At 41.3% G+C, this 15,464-nt stretch overlaps 1 protein-coding gene across 1 annotated transcript in view; it reads right to left on the bottom strand.

Moving 5' to 3' along the window:
• LOC139560170 (chromodomain-helicase-DNA-binding protein 7-like) overlaps positions 1–15,464 on the bottom strand; it is a 152,326-nt gene that overhangs the window by 109,736 nt on the left and 27,126 nt on the right. The window contains exon 3 of the mRNA XM_071376718.1: positions 11,603–11,997. Coding sequence (XP_071232819.1) covers positions 11,603–11,997 — 395 coding nt within the window. The remainder of the gene's footprint in view (positions 1–11,602; positions 11,998–15,464) is intronic.

A 15,464-nucleotide genomic window follows, 5' to 3' on the forward strand; every position in this document is an offset into this window, starting at 1 on the left:
AGAGCTTATTTAGCAGGCGAAACCCCGAGAACAAACCATTCAGATAAAAAAAAAAATTTGAGGTCACTCTTTTCAATTGATTTTCATTGGGAATACAGATTTCTAACTGACCTTCTTGCAGTTCCTACCTTTTCCACTGGATGTCAATAGTCTTTAGAAATTGGTTGAGGGTTTTTCCTTTGTGTAATGAAGTACGGCCATTTTGAATCAGGGTCACTTGTTGTGTCCTGTTTGTTAGAGGCGCATGACCAGAAGGCTAGCTACAGTTTGTTTTAATCCTGTATTGAACACAGATCATCCCATCTTCAATTTGATCGATTATTTACGTAAAAAAATACCTAAAGTTGTATTACAAAAGTAGTTTGAAATGTTTTGGCAAAGTTTACAGGTAACTTTTGAGATATTTTGTAGTCACGTTTCACAATTTGGAACCAGTGTTTTTCTGGATCAAACACGCCAAATAAATTGACATTTTGGATATATATCGACGGAATTAATTGAACAAAAGGACCATTTGTGATGTTTATGGGACATATTGGAGTGCCAACAGAAGCTCGTCAAAGGTAAGGCATGAATTATATTTTAATTTCTGCGTTTTGTGTCGCGCCTGCAGGGTTGAAATATGCTTCTCTCTGTTTACTATGGTGCTATCCTCAGATAATAGCATCGTTTGCTTTCACCGAAAAGCCTATTTGAATTCTGACATGTTGGCTGGATTCACAACCAGTGTAGCTTTAATTTGGTATCTTTCATGTGTGATTTAATGAAAATTTGATTTTCATATTAATTTATTTGAATATGGCGCTCTGCATTTTCTCTGGCTTTTGGCCAAGTGATACAGTAGCGTCCCGCCTAAACTCAGATTTTTGGATAAAAATATGAACTTTACCGAACAAAACATACATGTATTGTGTAACATGAGTGTCATCTGATGAAGATCATCAAAGGTTAGTGATTAATTTCCATCTCCATTTCTGCTTTTTGTTACTCCTCTCTTTGGCTGGAAAAATGGTTGTGTTTTTCTGTGGCTTTGTACTGACCTAACAATCGTTTGGTGTGCTTTCGCCGTAAATCCTTTTTGAAATCAAACATGTTGGCTGGATTCACAACAAGGGTAGCTTTAATTTGGTGTCTTTCATGTGTGATTTCATGAAAGTTTGATTTTTAGCAATTTATTTGAATTTGGCGCTCTGCATTTTTACTGGCTTTTGGCCAAGTGGGACGTTAGCATCCCACATATCCCAGAGAAGTTAAGAACTACAGTTTTGCAGGATAAAAAAAATAAATAGAATGGTGCTAAGCACATGAAAAATCCTAGAGGAAAACCAGGTTCAGTTTGCTTTCCACCAGACACTGGGAGATCAATTCCCCTTTCAGCAGGACAATAACCTAAAATACAAGGCCAAATCTACACTGGAGTTGCTTACCAAGAAGATGGAATGTTCCCGAGTGGCCGAGTTACAGTTTTAACTTAAATCTACTTGAAAATCTATGGCAATACCTGAAAATGGTTGTCTTGCAATGATCAACCAAAAATTTGACACAGCTTGAATATTTTTTTAAAGAATAATGGCCAAATGTTGCACAATCCAGGTGTGGAAAGCTCTTCCAGACTCACCCAGAAATAGTCAACTGTAACCGCTGCCAAAGGTGCTGAAACAAAGTATTGACTCAGGGTAGTAAATACTTATGTAAATTACATATTTCTGTATGTCACAGGGATGCAAACTGGTGAGGGACCAAAGGTGACGCTTTTGTTGCATAGAAACATGCAAAAAAAACTGCTAGGGGGAAATGCAGGTGTGAACAAATTAAACAAAGAATATGATCTACATGATCAGTCTGTGTAAAATAAAGTGGTTAATGTGAACCTAACTCACAGCTAAAACATGTAAAGAAAGCAATCCACTGTTATTTGTTGCCTAGACTTTACTGCAAATGACACTCAAGTCTTGAGAAAAAACAATACACTAATATTGCAGTTAGCCATGACAGCCTTTATAATAGAACATTTGAGACCACATACATCTACATTTTGCACTTTGGGAAAAAACATCTTAAAGTAGAAATAGAATGAAACAGGCATTCTATTTTTACTCTATTATAGTGGCCACTATAGTAGACATTGATCAAGTGCACAAGGCTACATTACATGTGTGCAAAAATAACATTCACTGAGTAAAACATTTTATAACCCCCCCACTCACACGTTACTGTCAAGTTCAGCACAACAAAAGCAATATCTTTGGGCTACACTGCGTGTTATTACACTGTAGACTTTCTGCCTGTGGACATCTGTTCTACAATGTGCCAGCAGAGCATGAGACCCTTTGTTGGCATAATTGATCTCTTTCTGGCAGAGTACATCTGGCATACCCCTTTTTATCCACTGTATTGAAAGAGGGAAAGCGTGTGGCGTTTCCTTCACCTCTCCAGCATAAGCCAGCTCCAGCAACACTTGTTCCCTGAATCCACTTGTTAACAAGCAATGCCTCATTTCCACCTAATTCTCTCATTCTGAAAATTAACCACAGAGGGAAAACAGTTCACGGATAGTAGTTAATTTCTTAGCTAGTTAACCTCTCTAGGGTATGTGGGACGGTAGCGTCTCACCTCGTCAACAACCAGTGAAACTGCAGGGCACCAAATTCAAAACAGAAATCCCATAATTAAAATTCCTCAAACATACAAGTATTTTACACCATTTTAAAGATACACTTGTTGTAAATCCAGCCACAGTGTCCGATTTCAAAAAGGCTTTACGACGAAAGCACACAAAACGATTATGTTAGGTCAGAGCCAAGTCACAGAAAAACACAGCCATTTTTCCAGCCAAAGAGAGGAGTCACAAAAAGCAGAAAGAGAAAATGAATCACTAACCTTTGATGATCTTCATCAGATGACACTCATACGACTTCATGTTACACAATACATGTATGTTTTGTTCGGTAAAGTTCATATTTATATACAAAAATCTGAGTTTACATTGGCGCCTTACATTCAGTAGTTCCAAAACATCCGGTGATTTTGCCACAACAATTTACAGAAATACTCATAAAAAACATAGCTAAAAGATACAACTGTTATGCATGGAATTTTAGAACCACTTCTCCTTAATGTAAGCGCTGTGTCAGATTTTAAAAAAGCTTTACGGAAAAAGCACACCATGCAATAATCTGAGTACAGCGCTCCGAGACCAACACAACCCAAACAGATATCCGCCATGTTTTGGAGTCAACAGAAGTCAGAAATAGCATTATAAATATTCACTTACCTTTGATGATCTTCATCAGAATGCACTCCCAAGGAATCCCAGTTCCACAATAAATGTTTGATTTGTTCGATGAAGTCCATCATTTATGTCCAAATACCTCCTTTTTGTTCGCGCGTTTAGCCCAGTAATCAAAATTCATTACGCGCGATCACTAGGTGCAGACAAAAAGTCAAAGTTCCGTTACAGTCCATAGAAACATGTCAAGCGATGTATAGAATCAATCTTTAGGATGTTTTTAACATAAATCTACAATAATGTTCCAACCGGAGAAATCCTTTGTCTTCAGAAATGCAATGGAACGCAAGCTAACTATAACGTGGACGCGCATTGCCAGCTCGTGGCTCTCTGGCAGACCTCTGACTCATTCCCCTCTCATTCACCCCCACTTCACAGTAGAAGCCTCAAACAAGGTTCTAAAGACTGTTGACATCTAGTGGAAGCCTTCGGAAGTGCCTAATGACCCCATTTCCACTATCTTGGATAAGCAAAGAGTTAAAAAACTACAAACCTCAGATTTCCCACTTCCTGGTTGGATTTTTTTCTCAGGTTTTTGCCTGCCATATGAGTTCTGTTATACTCAGACATCATTCAAACAGTTTTAGAAACTTCAGAGTGTTTTCTACCCAAATATACTAATAATATGCATATTCTAGCTTTTATGGCTTTGTAGCAGGTCGTTTACTCTGGGCATGCTTTTCATCCGGACGTGAAAATACTGCCCCCTACCCCAAAGAAGTTAACATTTCACACAGATTTCCAGGGTCCAGTAAGCAACTAACGCGTTATAACTTCAACGGCAAGGAGTCGTATACCAGTTAATATAATCTGATGTAACGTTTGCTAGCTAGCTGTCTGACTTTTTAGCCAGCTAATTTTCAACAATAAACTAAATTATTTGATCAGGTAAGTAGGCTAATGTTGCTAACAGAGAATTTGATCCAGCTACTATAGCAACATACACATTTTTATTTTATTTCACCTTTATTTAACCAGGTAGGCCAGTTGAGAAACCATAAACACACACGCTATATATCTCACACACACGTGCCAGAGCTGGCCGTCACATCAGACAGGTGGACCAGCCTCTGCCAGGACCACTATCTCACTGTTACAGTGCACTACACAAGCCAGGGCAGTGTAAAACAGAAGGTCCTCCACACCAGGGCAGTGTAAAACAGAAGGTCCTCCACACCAGGGCAGTGTAAAACAGAAGGTCCTCCACACCAGGGCAGTGTAAAACAGAAGGTCCTCCACACCAGGGCAGTGTAAAACAGAAGGTCCTCCACACCAGGGCAGTGTAAAACAGAAGGTCCTCCACACCAGGGCAGTGTAAAACAGAAGGTCCTCCACACCAGGGCAGTGTAAAACAGAAGGTCCTCCACACCAAGGCAGTGTAAAACAGAAGGTCCTCCACACCAAGGTAGTGTACAAATCACAACTGGCGAAGTAGTGGCAGAGGAGATCTCAGTTATTCTGGAAGAGTTTGTGATAGAGCCGAGCAAGATTGTAGCTGTGACTGTTGATAATGCTGGCAATATGGATGTTGCAATCAAGAGGACACACATCCTAAAAAATAGGATGCTTAGCACACGCGTTGAATCTGGCAGCACAGAAAATCTACAAAAGGACTTCCATTGATAAATGGGCAGCCTGAATCAGAGCAGTGGTCGTGTGGTTCAAGAGATCCTCGATCCAAAACAGTCTTGAAGGAAAAGCAGCAGCTCCTTGGTAAGAAGCCAGTTCAATCTATTAAAGTATTATTTTGAAATTCCCACATGTAACAATTGAATTCAATATTCAAGTGTATGTTGTTTTTTGTTGTTTCAGGCCTTCCGCAACACTCACTCATCCTTGATGTCAAGACCAGATAGAGCGAGTTCCATCTAATGATAGAGGTTCATGGAGCAGTATCCAGCGATCCAAGCAGCAGCCTTGGACCCACGACTGCGAAAGCAATGACCAAGGACAACCTGGACGCCTGAAGGACGAGGACTTCCATAAGGCTGAGGAGTTTGTCCAGCTCATGAGAATCCTCCATACATCCACACTGTGTGTGTCATGTGAAAATAATGCCACCTGTGGACAGATCATACCCATCCTCCACAAACTGGAAGAGCACTTCACTGTGAACATGAAGATACGTTTGTGGCAACCATCAAAGAGAAAGTGCTCGGAGAGGTTCTCCCACACCATCAGGATGAGGACATTCAAGCCTTCCTGCATGAGGCCACAGCAATGGACCGCAGATTTAAAGGGAGGCTGGTGAGTTACGCCACCTGGGACAGGCTGAGGAAGGCAACTGTTGAGGCCAATGTGACCGGAGCAACACCAGGGCTGTCAGAGGAGCCGGAGCAGACAGACACAGAGCACCAGCAACAGGAGGAGTCTGAAGGAGAAGGAGAGGAAATGGAGGAGACAGTCCCTCCATTGTACAAAACAAGGAGTGCCTTGGAGGAGCTGTTCTCAGAGGAGGACAGGGAGTTGAGGTTGACCATCCAACAGAACACCTCGTCCCTCACCCTCAGCAACCCTGTTGACCTCGAGGTCAAGCTCCCATCCCCATTGCTGAAGATCCTGTGGTGTGGTGGTGGGAGAAGAGATCTACTCTGCCCCTCACAATAATTGCAACAAGCTACCTCTGTGCTCAAGCCTCCACCACACCTAGCAAGAGGGCATTTGACTGCAGGCAACACAATAAGCCAGGAGAGGTCCCGACTTCTGCCAGAGAAGGCAAATATGTTGATCTTTCTCCAGAAGAACTGCTAAGAACTGATAGTCCTATTGCAACCTACCTGCATGCCCCACCCGTTTTGCTCTATACCACTATTTTATTTTGCAGGAAAATAGGTTATTTAATTTGATTTAGAGTTCCATCATCACAATATTAGAGTCTATAATAGTGGTTTGTTCAAAACATTACGGTTTCTTTTGCTGTAAATATTTTTATTTATTTAACATTTCAGAAAATAAAGCAATGTTAATTCTGTTCTTAATGTGTTTTATTTAATTTCCTGTAAAAAATAACAAAAATAACCGATAAGAATACCGTTAAAGTACCGGATCGATACGCAGTATCGGTAAGAGTAGTAATACTGTTAAAATCTTAATACCCATCCTGACTTCTCACCACTGTCTCCATGGTCAGGCTTCTCACCTACTAACTTTAGGTATTTTTTAACGTAAATAATCGATAAAATTGAAAACGGGATGATCTGTGTTCAATACAGGAGGAAAACAAACTGTGGCTAGCTTTCTGGTCACGCGCCTCTAACAGTACACTTCAAGTTACCCTCGTTCTGGATGGCCGTACTTCTTCATTACACAAAGGAAAAAACCTCAACCAATTTCTAAAGACTGTTGCCATCCAGTGGAAGCAGTAGGAACTGCAAGAAGGTCCCTTAGAAATCTGGATTCCCAATGAAAATCCATTGAAAAGAGAGTGACCTCAAAAAAAAAAAATCTGAATGGTTTGTCCTCGGGGTTTCGCCTGCTAATAAGTTCTGTTATACTCACAGACATGATTCAAACAGTTTTAGAAACTTCAGAGTGTTTTCTATCCAAATCTACTAATAATATGCATATCTTCTTTTCTGGGGATGAGTAGCAGTTAAATTTGGGTATGCGTTTCATCCAAACGTGAAAATGCTGCCCCCTATCCTAGAGAAGATAAAGGCATTGATGTTTATGGTTAGGTACATTCGTGCAACGATTGTGCTTTTTTCGCAAATGCGCTTTTGTTAAGTCATCCCCCGTTTGGCGAAGTTGGTCTTCACACAGTTCGCAACGAGCCAGGCGCCCCAAACTGCTGCATATAGCCTGACTCTGTTGCACAGAACGCAAGAGAAGTGACACAATTTCCCTAGTTTAAAAAAAATCATGTTAGCAGGCAATATTAACTAAGGTACACATTGGTGCAACGACAGTGCTTTTTCGCGAATGCGCTTGTTAAATAACCGTTTGGCGAAGTAGGCTATGATTAAATGATAAATTAACAGGCACCGCATCGATTATATGCAACGCAGGACAAGCTAGATAAACTTGTAATATCATCAACCATGTGTAGTTAACTAGTGATTATGTTAAGATTGATTGTTTTTTAGAGGATACGTTTAATGCTAGCTAGCACCTTACCTTGGCTCCTTGCTGCATTCGCATAACAGGTAGTCAGCCTAGTGGAGTGCAATGTAATCGGCCATGATCGGTGTCCAAAAATGACCATTACCGATTGTTATGAAAATGTGAAAATTAATCGGTCGACTCTATCACCTACCTCTTCGTTATCGTTCAGGGACGCACTGCTGTAACTAGCAAACTGCCTTTGCACCCTACTGCTGTCTTTCCAGACCATGCGCTGATGCTGTAACTAGCAAATTGGTTGTCTCTTCTATCTTCAGTGGCGTGCTGCATTCTTTTATGTGAACGATTGGCTGAGCCTTGGATACAGCCAGTACGGCTCCAAACACGCATCACTCGTTCGCTTTCAGCCAGTAGTGAGCCAAAGCCACCCCGCCCCCACTCCCAAACTTTTCTCATTGGATCGACACAAATCCCATAGGTCACCTATATCGGATTCAAAACGGATAATTTTGCCAAAAGGTGAATAGTTTGCATCCCTGATGCAATTTTCAATTGATTTGCAAAAATGTCTAAAAAGGTTTTCACTTTGTCATTATGGGGTATTGTGTGTAGATCTTTGAATAAAACATGTATTTAATCAATTTTGAATTCAGGTTGTAACATGTGGAATAAGTCAAGGGGTATGAATACTTTCTGAACATACGGTAGATCAATAAATTGTCATGGGCACTGGAACAGTCAGCAGCAACCGGCCTCCCCATACTGGACTGGGAAATCAAATGTTTGTTTACAGATGATCTGGTGCCTACAGAAGCACCTATATATCCAGCCAATTACAGAATCTCAGTAAGACTAAAATAATGCAGCTCCAAAAAAGGCCCAGTTGCCAGAACAAAAAGTACAAATTCTAATCTAGACACTGTTGCCCTAGAGCACACAAATAATTATATCTACCTCGGCCTAAACACCACCACAGTTAACTTACACAAGGCTGTGAACGATATGAGACAAGGCAAGGGCCTTCATGCCATCAAAAGGAACATAAAACTCGACATCCCAATTAGGATCTGGCCAAAAATATATATACTTCAAATCAGTTATAGAACCCATTGCCCTCTATTGTTGTGAGGTCTGAGGTCCACTCCAACCAAGAATTCACAAAATGTGACAAACACTCAATTGAAAATCTGCATGCAGAATTCTGCAAAAATATATTTAAAATGTACAACACAAAACCCCAAACAATGCATTCAGAGCAGAATTAGGACTATACTAGTTATCAAAATCCAGAAAAGAGCTGTTACATTCTACAACCACCTAAATAGGAAGTGATGCCCACACATTCCACCACAAAACCCTCAACTACAGAAATTAACCTAGAGAAAAGTCCCCTCAAACCGCTGGTTCTGTGGCTCTGTTCACAGAGCCCAAGGACAGCAACAATTGGACCCAACCAAATTATGAAAAAGCAAAAAGGATACCTATTTGACACACTGGAAAGAAATCAACCAGAAAACAGAGCAAGATGGGAATGCTATTTGTCCCTAAACAGAGAGTACACAGTAGCAGAATACATGACCACTGACTGACCCAAAATCCTTGATTATGTGCCGACTCAGTGAGCATTGCCTTGCTATTGAAAAAGGTTGCCATAGGCAGATAGGATATTTCCCCACTGTGCACAAAATGAGGTGGAAACTGAGCTGCACTTAACTTCTTATGGCTGCAGGGGCAGTATTGAGTAGCTTGGACAAAAGGTGTATTGGATAGAAAACACTCTGAACTTCCTAAAACTGTTTGAATGATGTCTGTGAGTATAACAGAACTCATATGGCAGGCAAAAACCTGAGAAAAAATCAAAACAGGAAGTAGAAATTCTGAGGCTGGTGGATTTTTAACCAAGCTCCCATTGAAATCCCAGCGAGATATGGATGAGTTTTCACTTCCTACGGCTTCCACTAGATGTCAACAGTCTGTAGAACTTTGATGACTCTACTGTGAAGGGGGGCCGGATGAGAGGAGAATTAGTCACCACTGCCACGAGGTGACCATTCTTTGACCATGCGCGTTCACATAAGAGGGCGCTCCGTTCCATCACTCATCTGAAGTCAATGTAATTCTCCCGTTGGAACGTTATTCAAGATTTATGTTAAAAACATTCTAAAGATTGATTCAATACATTGTTTGACATGTTTCTACTGACTGTTACGGAACTTTTGGACATTGTCACGTTTTAGTGAACGTGCTTTGTGACTTTGGAATTGTTTACCAAACGCGCTAACCAAAGTAGCTAATTGGACATAAATAACGGACATTATCCAACAAAATCAAGCATTTATTGTGGACCTGGGATTCCTGGGAGTGCATTCTGATGAAGATCAAAGGGAATATTTATCATGTAATTTCTGGTTTCTGTTGACTCCAACATGGCGGCTAATTTGACTATAGTTCTGAGCGCCGTCTCAGATTATTGCATGGTTTGCTTTTTCCGTAAAGTTTTTTGGAAATCTGACACAGCGGTTGCATTAAGGAGAGGTATATCTATAATTCCATGTGTATAACTTGTTTTATCATCTACATTTATGAGGAGTATTTCTGTTGAATAGATGTGGCTATGAACTATCACTGGATGTTTTTGTAACTAGTGAACGTAACAAGCCAATGTAAACTCAAGATTTTTTTATATAAATATGAACTTTATCAAACAAAACATACATGTATTGTGTAACATGAAGTCCTATGAGTGTCATCTGATGAAGATCAAAGGTTAGTGATTAATTTTATCTCTATTTGTGCTTTTTGTGACTGCTATCTTTGGCTGGAAAAATGGCTGTGCTTATTCTGTGGCTTGGTGGTGACCTAACAATCGTTTGTGGTGCTTTTGCTGAAAAGCATATTTGAAAATCGGACACTTTGGTGGGATTAACAAACAACAAGATTACCTTTAAAATGGTATAAGACACATGTATGTCTGAGGAGTTTTAATTATGAGATTTCTGTTGTTTTGAATTTGTCGCCCTGCACTTTCACTGGCTGTTGTCATATCATCCCGTTAACGGGATTGCAGCCATAAGAAGTTAACCTCCTGCCAAATGTATGACCACATTAGACATTTCCCACAGATCACAAAACCACAGCATTTTTTTTATAACAAATGACCAACCAGTGCCCCTCCGGACCTCACTCCTCATCCACCTAGGAGTTAGTGAACTCTGGGTCTTAACCTGCGTTTCTCACTGACTGGTCACATGAGTGAGGGGTGGGATAAAGAGTGCCGCACAGCTCAGCTGCAGTGATGGCAACAATTTTTGCTATTGGCTCCTTGATTTGTTGCTAGATGACGTTTGCCAGTGCCGCGACGACGTCACAGCACCAATTTGCCTTGTTGTGCCATAGCTGCGGTCCCCAACATAACGTTTTTCGTCCCATTTCCCAACGCACCCCCCCACGTGTGCTTTTCTGCCTGTGTATTCAGTGACTGTTGCACAGGCAGCTTCTCCTACTCTAGTTTGCACCAGAATTGAGTGAGAAAAGTCGCTAAATGCTATAAAAACCATCAAAAACCCACTGTCAAAAAACTCCAAAGGCAGCCTGAAATGAGGCTGTGTATTTGCTGCTAGACTCTTACCAAAAAAAGTCGCTGGAAAGGTCTGAAAATTCTGTAAATATAGCGACAAAGTCACTAAATTGGCAACATTGATAAGGTGATGTTGATAGCTTGAGGTGACCCTCCCATATGGCCTGGGAAACAGGCCAATGAAACGTAGATCAAATCTCTGATCTTGGAAATGCAGTTGCTGATGGTGGGGATGAGTATGCGCTATCAATTCCAAGTCGACTTCAGAGTAAGGTTTATCCAACAAAGTCCTAAAAGCATAAAAACTGACCTGAACACAAATCAGCTTTAAGACCCTAGCCAAAACACATTCACACCATTAGTAATACTGATCCCTGAGAAACACCAAAGCTTTCATTCAAAGCATTCAATAGCAGTAGTAATAGAGAAGCTGATTTCGAGGTATGGGCCTTGCCTAGATCTAGCCTAGCTAATGTAGTGCTGGTATAAATAGCCTAGATCTAGCCGAGCTTATGTAGTGCTGGTATAAATAGCCTAGATCTAGCCTAGCTTATGTAGTGCTGGTATAAATAACCAAGACGTAGCCTAGCTAATGTAGCGCTGATATAAATAGTTAGGCCTAAACTAAAGTGACATTTAGTACACTTAGTTTATGTAAAGCAAATGTAACCTACCTGGGCTTCTTGGCCTTGGGGGTAGTGCTCTTGGCCTTCTCCTTGGGCTCTTTGGGAGTCTTGGGTGTTTTCGGAGTCTTGGGCTCTTTAGGCTCCTTCGGTTTCTTCTTTGTCTTCACCACAAGCGATTCCTCCAGGGCACCTGTCAGACAGTTAACCTCCGCCCAGGGACCGTCCCCGACCTTTCGTTTCCCCTCCTCGCCACATTCCTCTATACATCCTCCTTTCTTCTTTTTTGGTTTCTTTTTCCCCTCTACTCTTTCCTCCACCATCACCTTTGCTTTCTTCTTTTTTGGTTTCTGCTCAGTGGGCTTCTTGTCACGGTTGGCTGGCTGGAGGTTTGCCCCCGAAGCGGGTGTCCTGTCAGAAGCTGTCATCTCAGATGACGTAGAATACTGCCAGGAGAAGGGGAAGGAATAATAAACTAGTAAATATTTTCGGCAGCAGGAGAAACAAAAACCAACCAACCGGTCTGAGGCGGTTCATCAGACAACTCAAGGTTTAAACCGTTTTTGTTTAGATTTGAACAAAAGATATCTGCCACAAGTCAAATTTCCACTGCCTACCCGAGTCCTTACCTATATCTCCATATGGCCATTACTAGCTTTATACTATTCTTAAGTTCAGCATGGTGACAACAATAACTTTACTAAATCTATAGCTCAATAGAGAAAGAGCAAATGTTTGACTTAAACCTAGAGACAACACATGTAATTTATTCAGACTGCTGGTTCAATTGAGAATTATATACCTAAAGAGAGAGGAGCTAGGACTCTAGCCTCAAATCCTAAAGAGGGACTTGGTAATTCTTGTCTAACCTCTATTCCTATAGAGACTGCGCTGGCCCTCTCCCCGCCACAGCCCCAGCTGAGCTGGGCTGATAGGAAACCAGTTGGCAGCTGTTTGGGGCTTCCAGCTGGGAGTGGGGAGGGGGGGCATCATTTATGGACATCAGCAAATGTACTGCAATATGCCACAGCGCTCTCCAAAAGGAGTCTTCGAAAACAACGCCCTTGTCTGAGCTAGTTCAAGTGTGTGCAAGTATTTCCACTAAATACAGTAGAGCGAAAGAAAGAAAATTCAAAAGAATGAAAGATGTGAGGTTCTGTTTGTAGAGCACTTGCTTTATCCCGGAGGCCCGCAGTTCACTCAAAGACAAAACTTGAGAAACCACATCAACTGCGGCAGTCGAATGCAAATTTCCTGTAAACAGGCGAGCAGACAGATTGGTTGCATGGTGCATGCCAAACATCACCAAGGTCACAGAGAAAGTGTTTACGCCCATCCCCAAACAGAGGTGTGCAGAAGACAGGCCGGCAATAGAAAGAGAGCGAGGCGAGAGAGGAGGGCTTGGGCTGCTGCTTTAAATGGATAAATGTCTCCTCTTGCCCAGCTTCCCCGATAATCAATCCCATGAATGACAATAGGCCCGCTGCGCGCACTTACTGCATCACTAATGTGACAGCAGCAGTGACGAATACGATACGGACGGTATTGGGTTTCATCTCTCGGAGGGGGAAGAGTGACGTACCGGTTAATCTGACAGCCAAAGTGCTCGCTCTAGAAGCTAAATACTCCTTAAAGTAGCAGAGGCCTGCCACTGCTGTTGAGTGGCTGTGGTCTTTCATACCCAACACTATCAGGGTTGGCAAAGGGCCTGACGTAGCCATCGAGACTAGAGGTCGACCGATTAATCGGAATGGCCGATTAATTAGAGGCGATTTCAAGTTTTCATAACAATCGGTAATCAGCATTTTGGACGATTGCAATCCACAAGGAGACTTGTGCAGTCTGACCACCTGTTATGCGAGTGCAGGCAGCAAGGAGCCATGGTAAGTTGCTAGCTAGCATTAAACTTATCTTATAAAAAACAATCAATCTTAACATAATCACTAGTTAACTACACATGGTTGATGATATTACTAGTTTAACTAGCTTGTCCTGCGTTGCATATAATCAATGCGGTGCCTGAAATTGTGTCACTTCTCTTGCGTTCAGTGTAAGCAGAGTCCGGGTATATGCAGCAGTTTGGGCCGCCTGGCTCGTTACAAACTGTGTGAAGACCATTTCATCCTAACAAAGACAGCAATTAATTTGCCAGAATATTACATAATTATGACACAACATTGAAGGTTGTGCAATGTAACAGCAATATTTAGACTTAGGGTTTCCACTCGTTCGATAAAATACAGAACGGTTCCGTATTTCACTGAAAGAATAAACGTTTTGTTTTCGAAATGATAGATCCCGGATTTGACCATATTAATGACCTAAGGCTCGTATTTCTGTGTGTTTATTATAATTGAGTCTATGCTTTGATAGAGCAGTCTGACTGAGCTGTGGTAGGCAGCAGCAGGCTCGTAAGCATTCATTCAAACAGCACTTTACTGCATTTGCCAGCAGCTTTTCGCAGTGCTTGAAGCACAGCGCTGTTTATGACTTCAAGCCTATCAACTCCCGAGATCAGGCTGGCAATACTAAAGTGCCTATAAGAACATCCAATAGTCAAAGGTATATGAAATACAAATGGTAGAGAGAGAAATAGTCCGATAATAACTACAACCTAAAACTTCTCACCTGGGAATATTGAAGACTCATGTTAAAAGGAACCACCAGCTTTCATCTGTTCTCATGTTCTGAGCAAGGAACTTAAACGTTAGCTTTTTTACATGGCACATATTGCACTTTTACTTTCTTCTCCAACACTGTTTTTGTATTATTTAAACCAAATTGAACATGTTTCATTATTTATTTGAGACTAAATTGATTTTTATTTACATATTATATTAAGTTAAAATAAAAGTGTTCATTCAGTAATTGTCATTATTATAATATTATTTAAAAAATATAATTTTTTTAATACTATAAATCCGCCGATTAAATCGGTATCGGCTTTTTTTGGTCCTCCAATAATTGGTATAGGTGTTGAAAAATCATAATCGGTCGACCTCTAATCGAGACGCTACAAATATGGTTATTTTTAATATTCAGTATTCCTTGAAAGAGCCACAGGGCGGACGATGATGCTAGTGATGTGACAATACCAGTATGGCAATATTTTTTATATGGCAAAAAGAAAACGCAAAGCAGACCAAACTCTATGGTCCTTTAAAAACCTACCATATGTAAAAGTGTGATATAGCTAGGAAAATAAACATTAGGGACGTTTTCCTAAATAAGTTAAATCCGATTCGTGTTTTGTTTCCATGCCACGATACTAACGAGTATCACGATACTGGTATCGTCCCGGACCGAAGTGATGCCGTCAAAAATAATTTAGTCTAGTGTACAGGCCCGAGTCTCTGCTGTTGGAGAACAATTGGCTGGCTCGTATTTAGCATTTCTTATTTTCAAGGTGACTCGTTTTTGAAACTAGCAGACCCGGTTTCATTCCAGGCTGGGGTTAGAAACCCCTGGGAGCCCCTGCCTTTCAAAAGCCCTGTGCCAATTAGGGTTACTGTCAGTTCAATTTCAATCCAGGAGATTTCTTTACAATGATGCAAATTCTTCACCCTTAAAACAAAATGGAAGGCTGTGGCCTAGGGGTGTAAAAGGCCCTAGAGGTGGGATGGCCAATAGTGATATTTAGATGTGTCACACACACTTTCTTGAGCGTTCTATATAGCAAGCAGCACCAAAGGTCATGGAACCAGCTCAGCGACCTTGAGCTGCTGACTAGCTTTTTAAGAGTACGTAGGTAGCCCGGTGCAGTGTGCACTACCCACCAATAACCATATTACAGCATACAGGGCAGACACGGCTAAGGGCTGCAGGAGTTGGTCTCAGACATTTAGGAATATGTAGCCCTGCATGCCACCCTATAACCAGCGAGAGTACTGCGAGACGGCTACCACGACTACGC

Source organism: Salvelinus alpinus, chromosome 30 (genome assembly GCF_045679555.1).
Source record: "Salvelinus alpinus chromosome 30, SLU_Salpinus.1, whole genome shotgun sequence".
In the NCBI taxonomy this organism is placed as follows: Eukaryota; Metazoa; Chordata; class Actinopteri; order Salmoniformes; family Salmonidae; genus Salvelinus; species Salvelinus alpinus.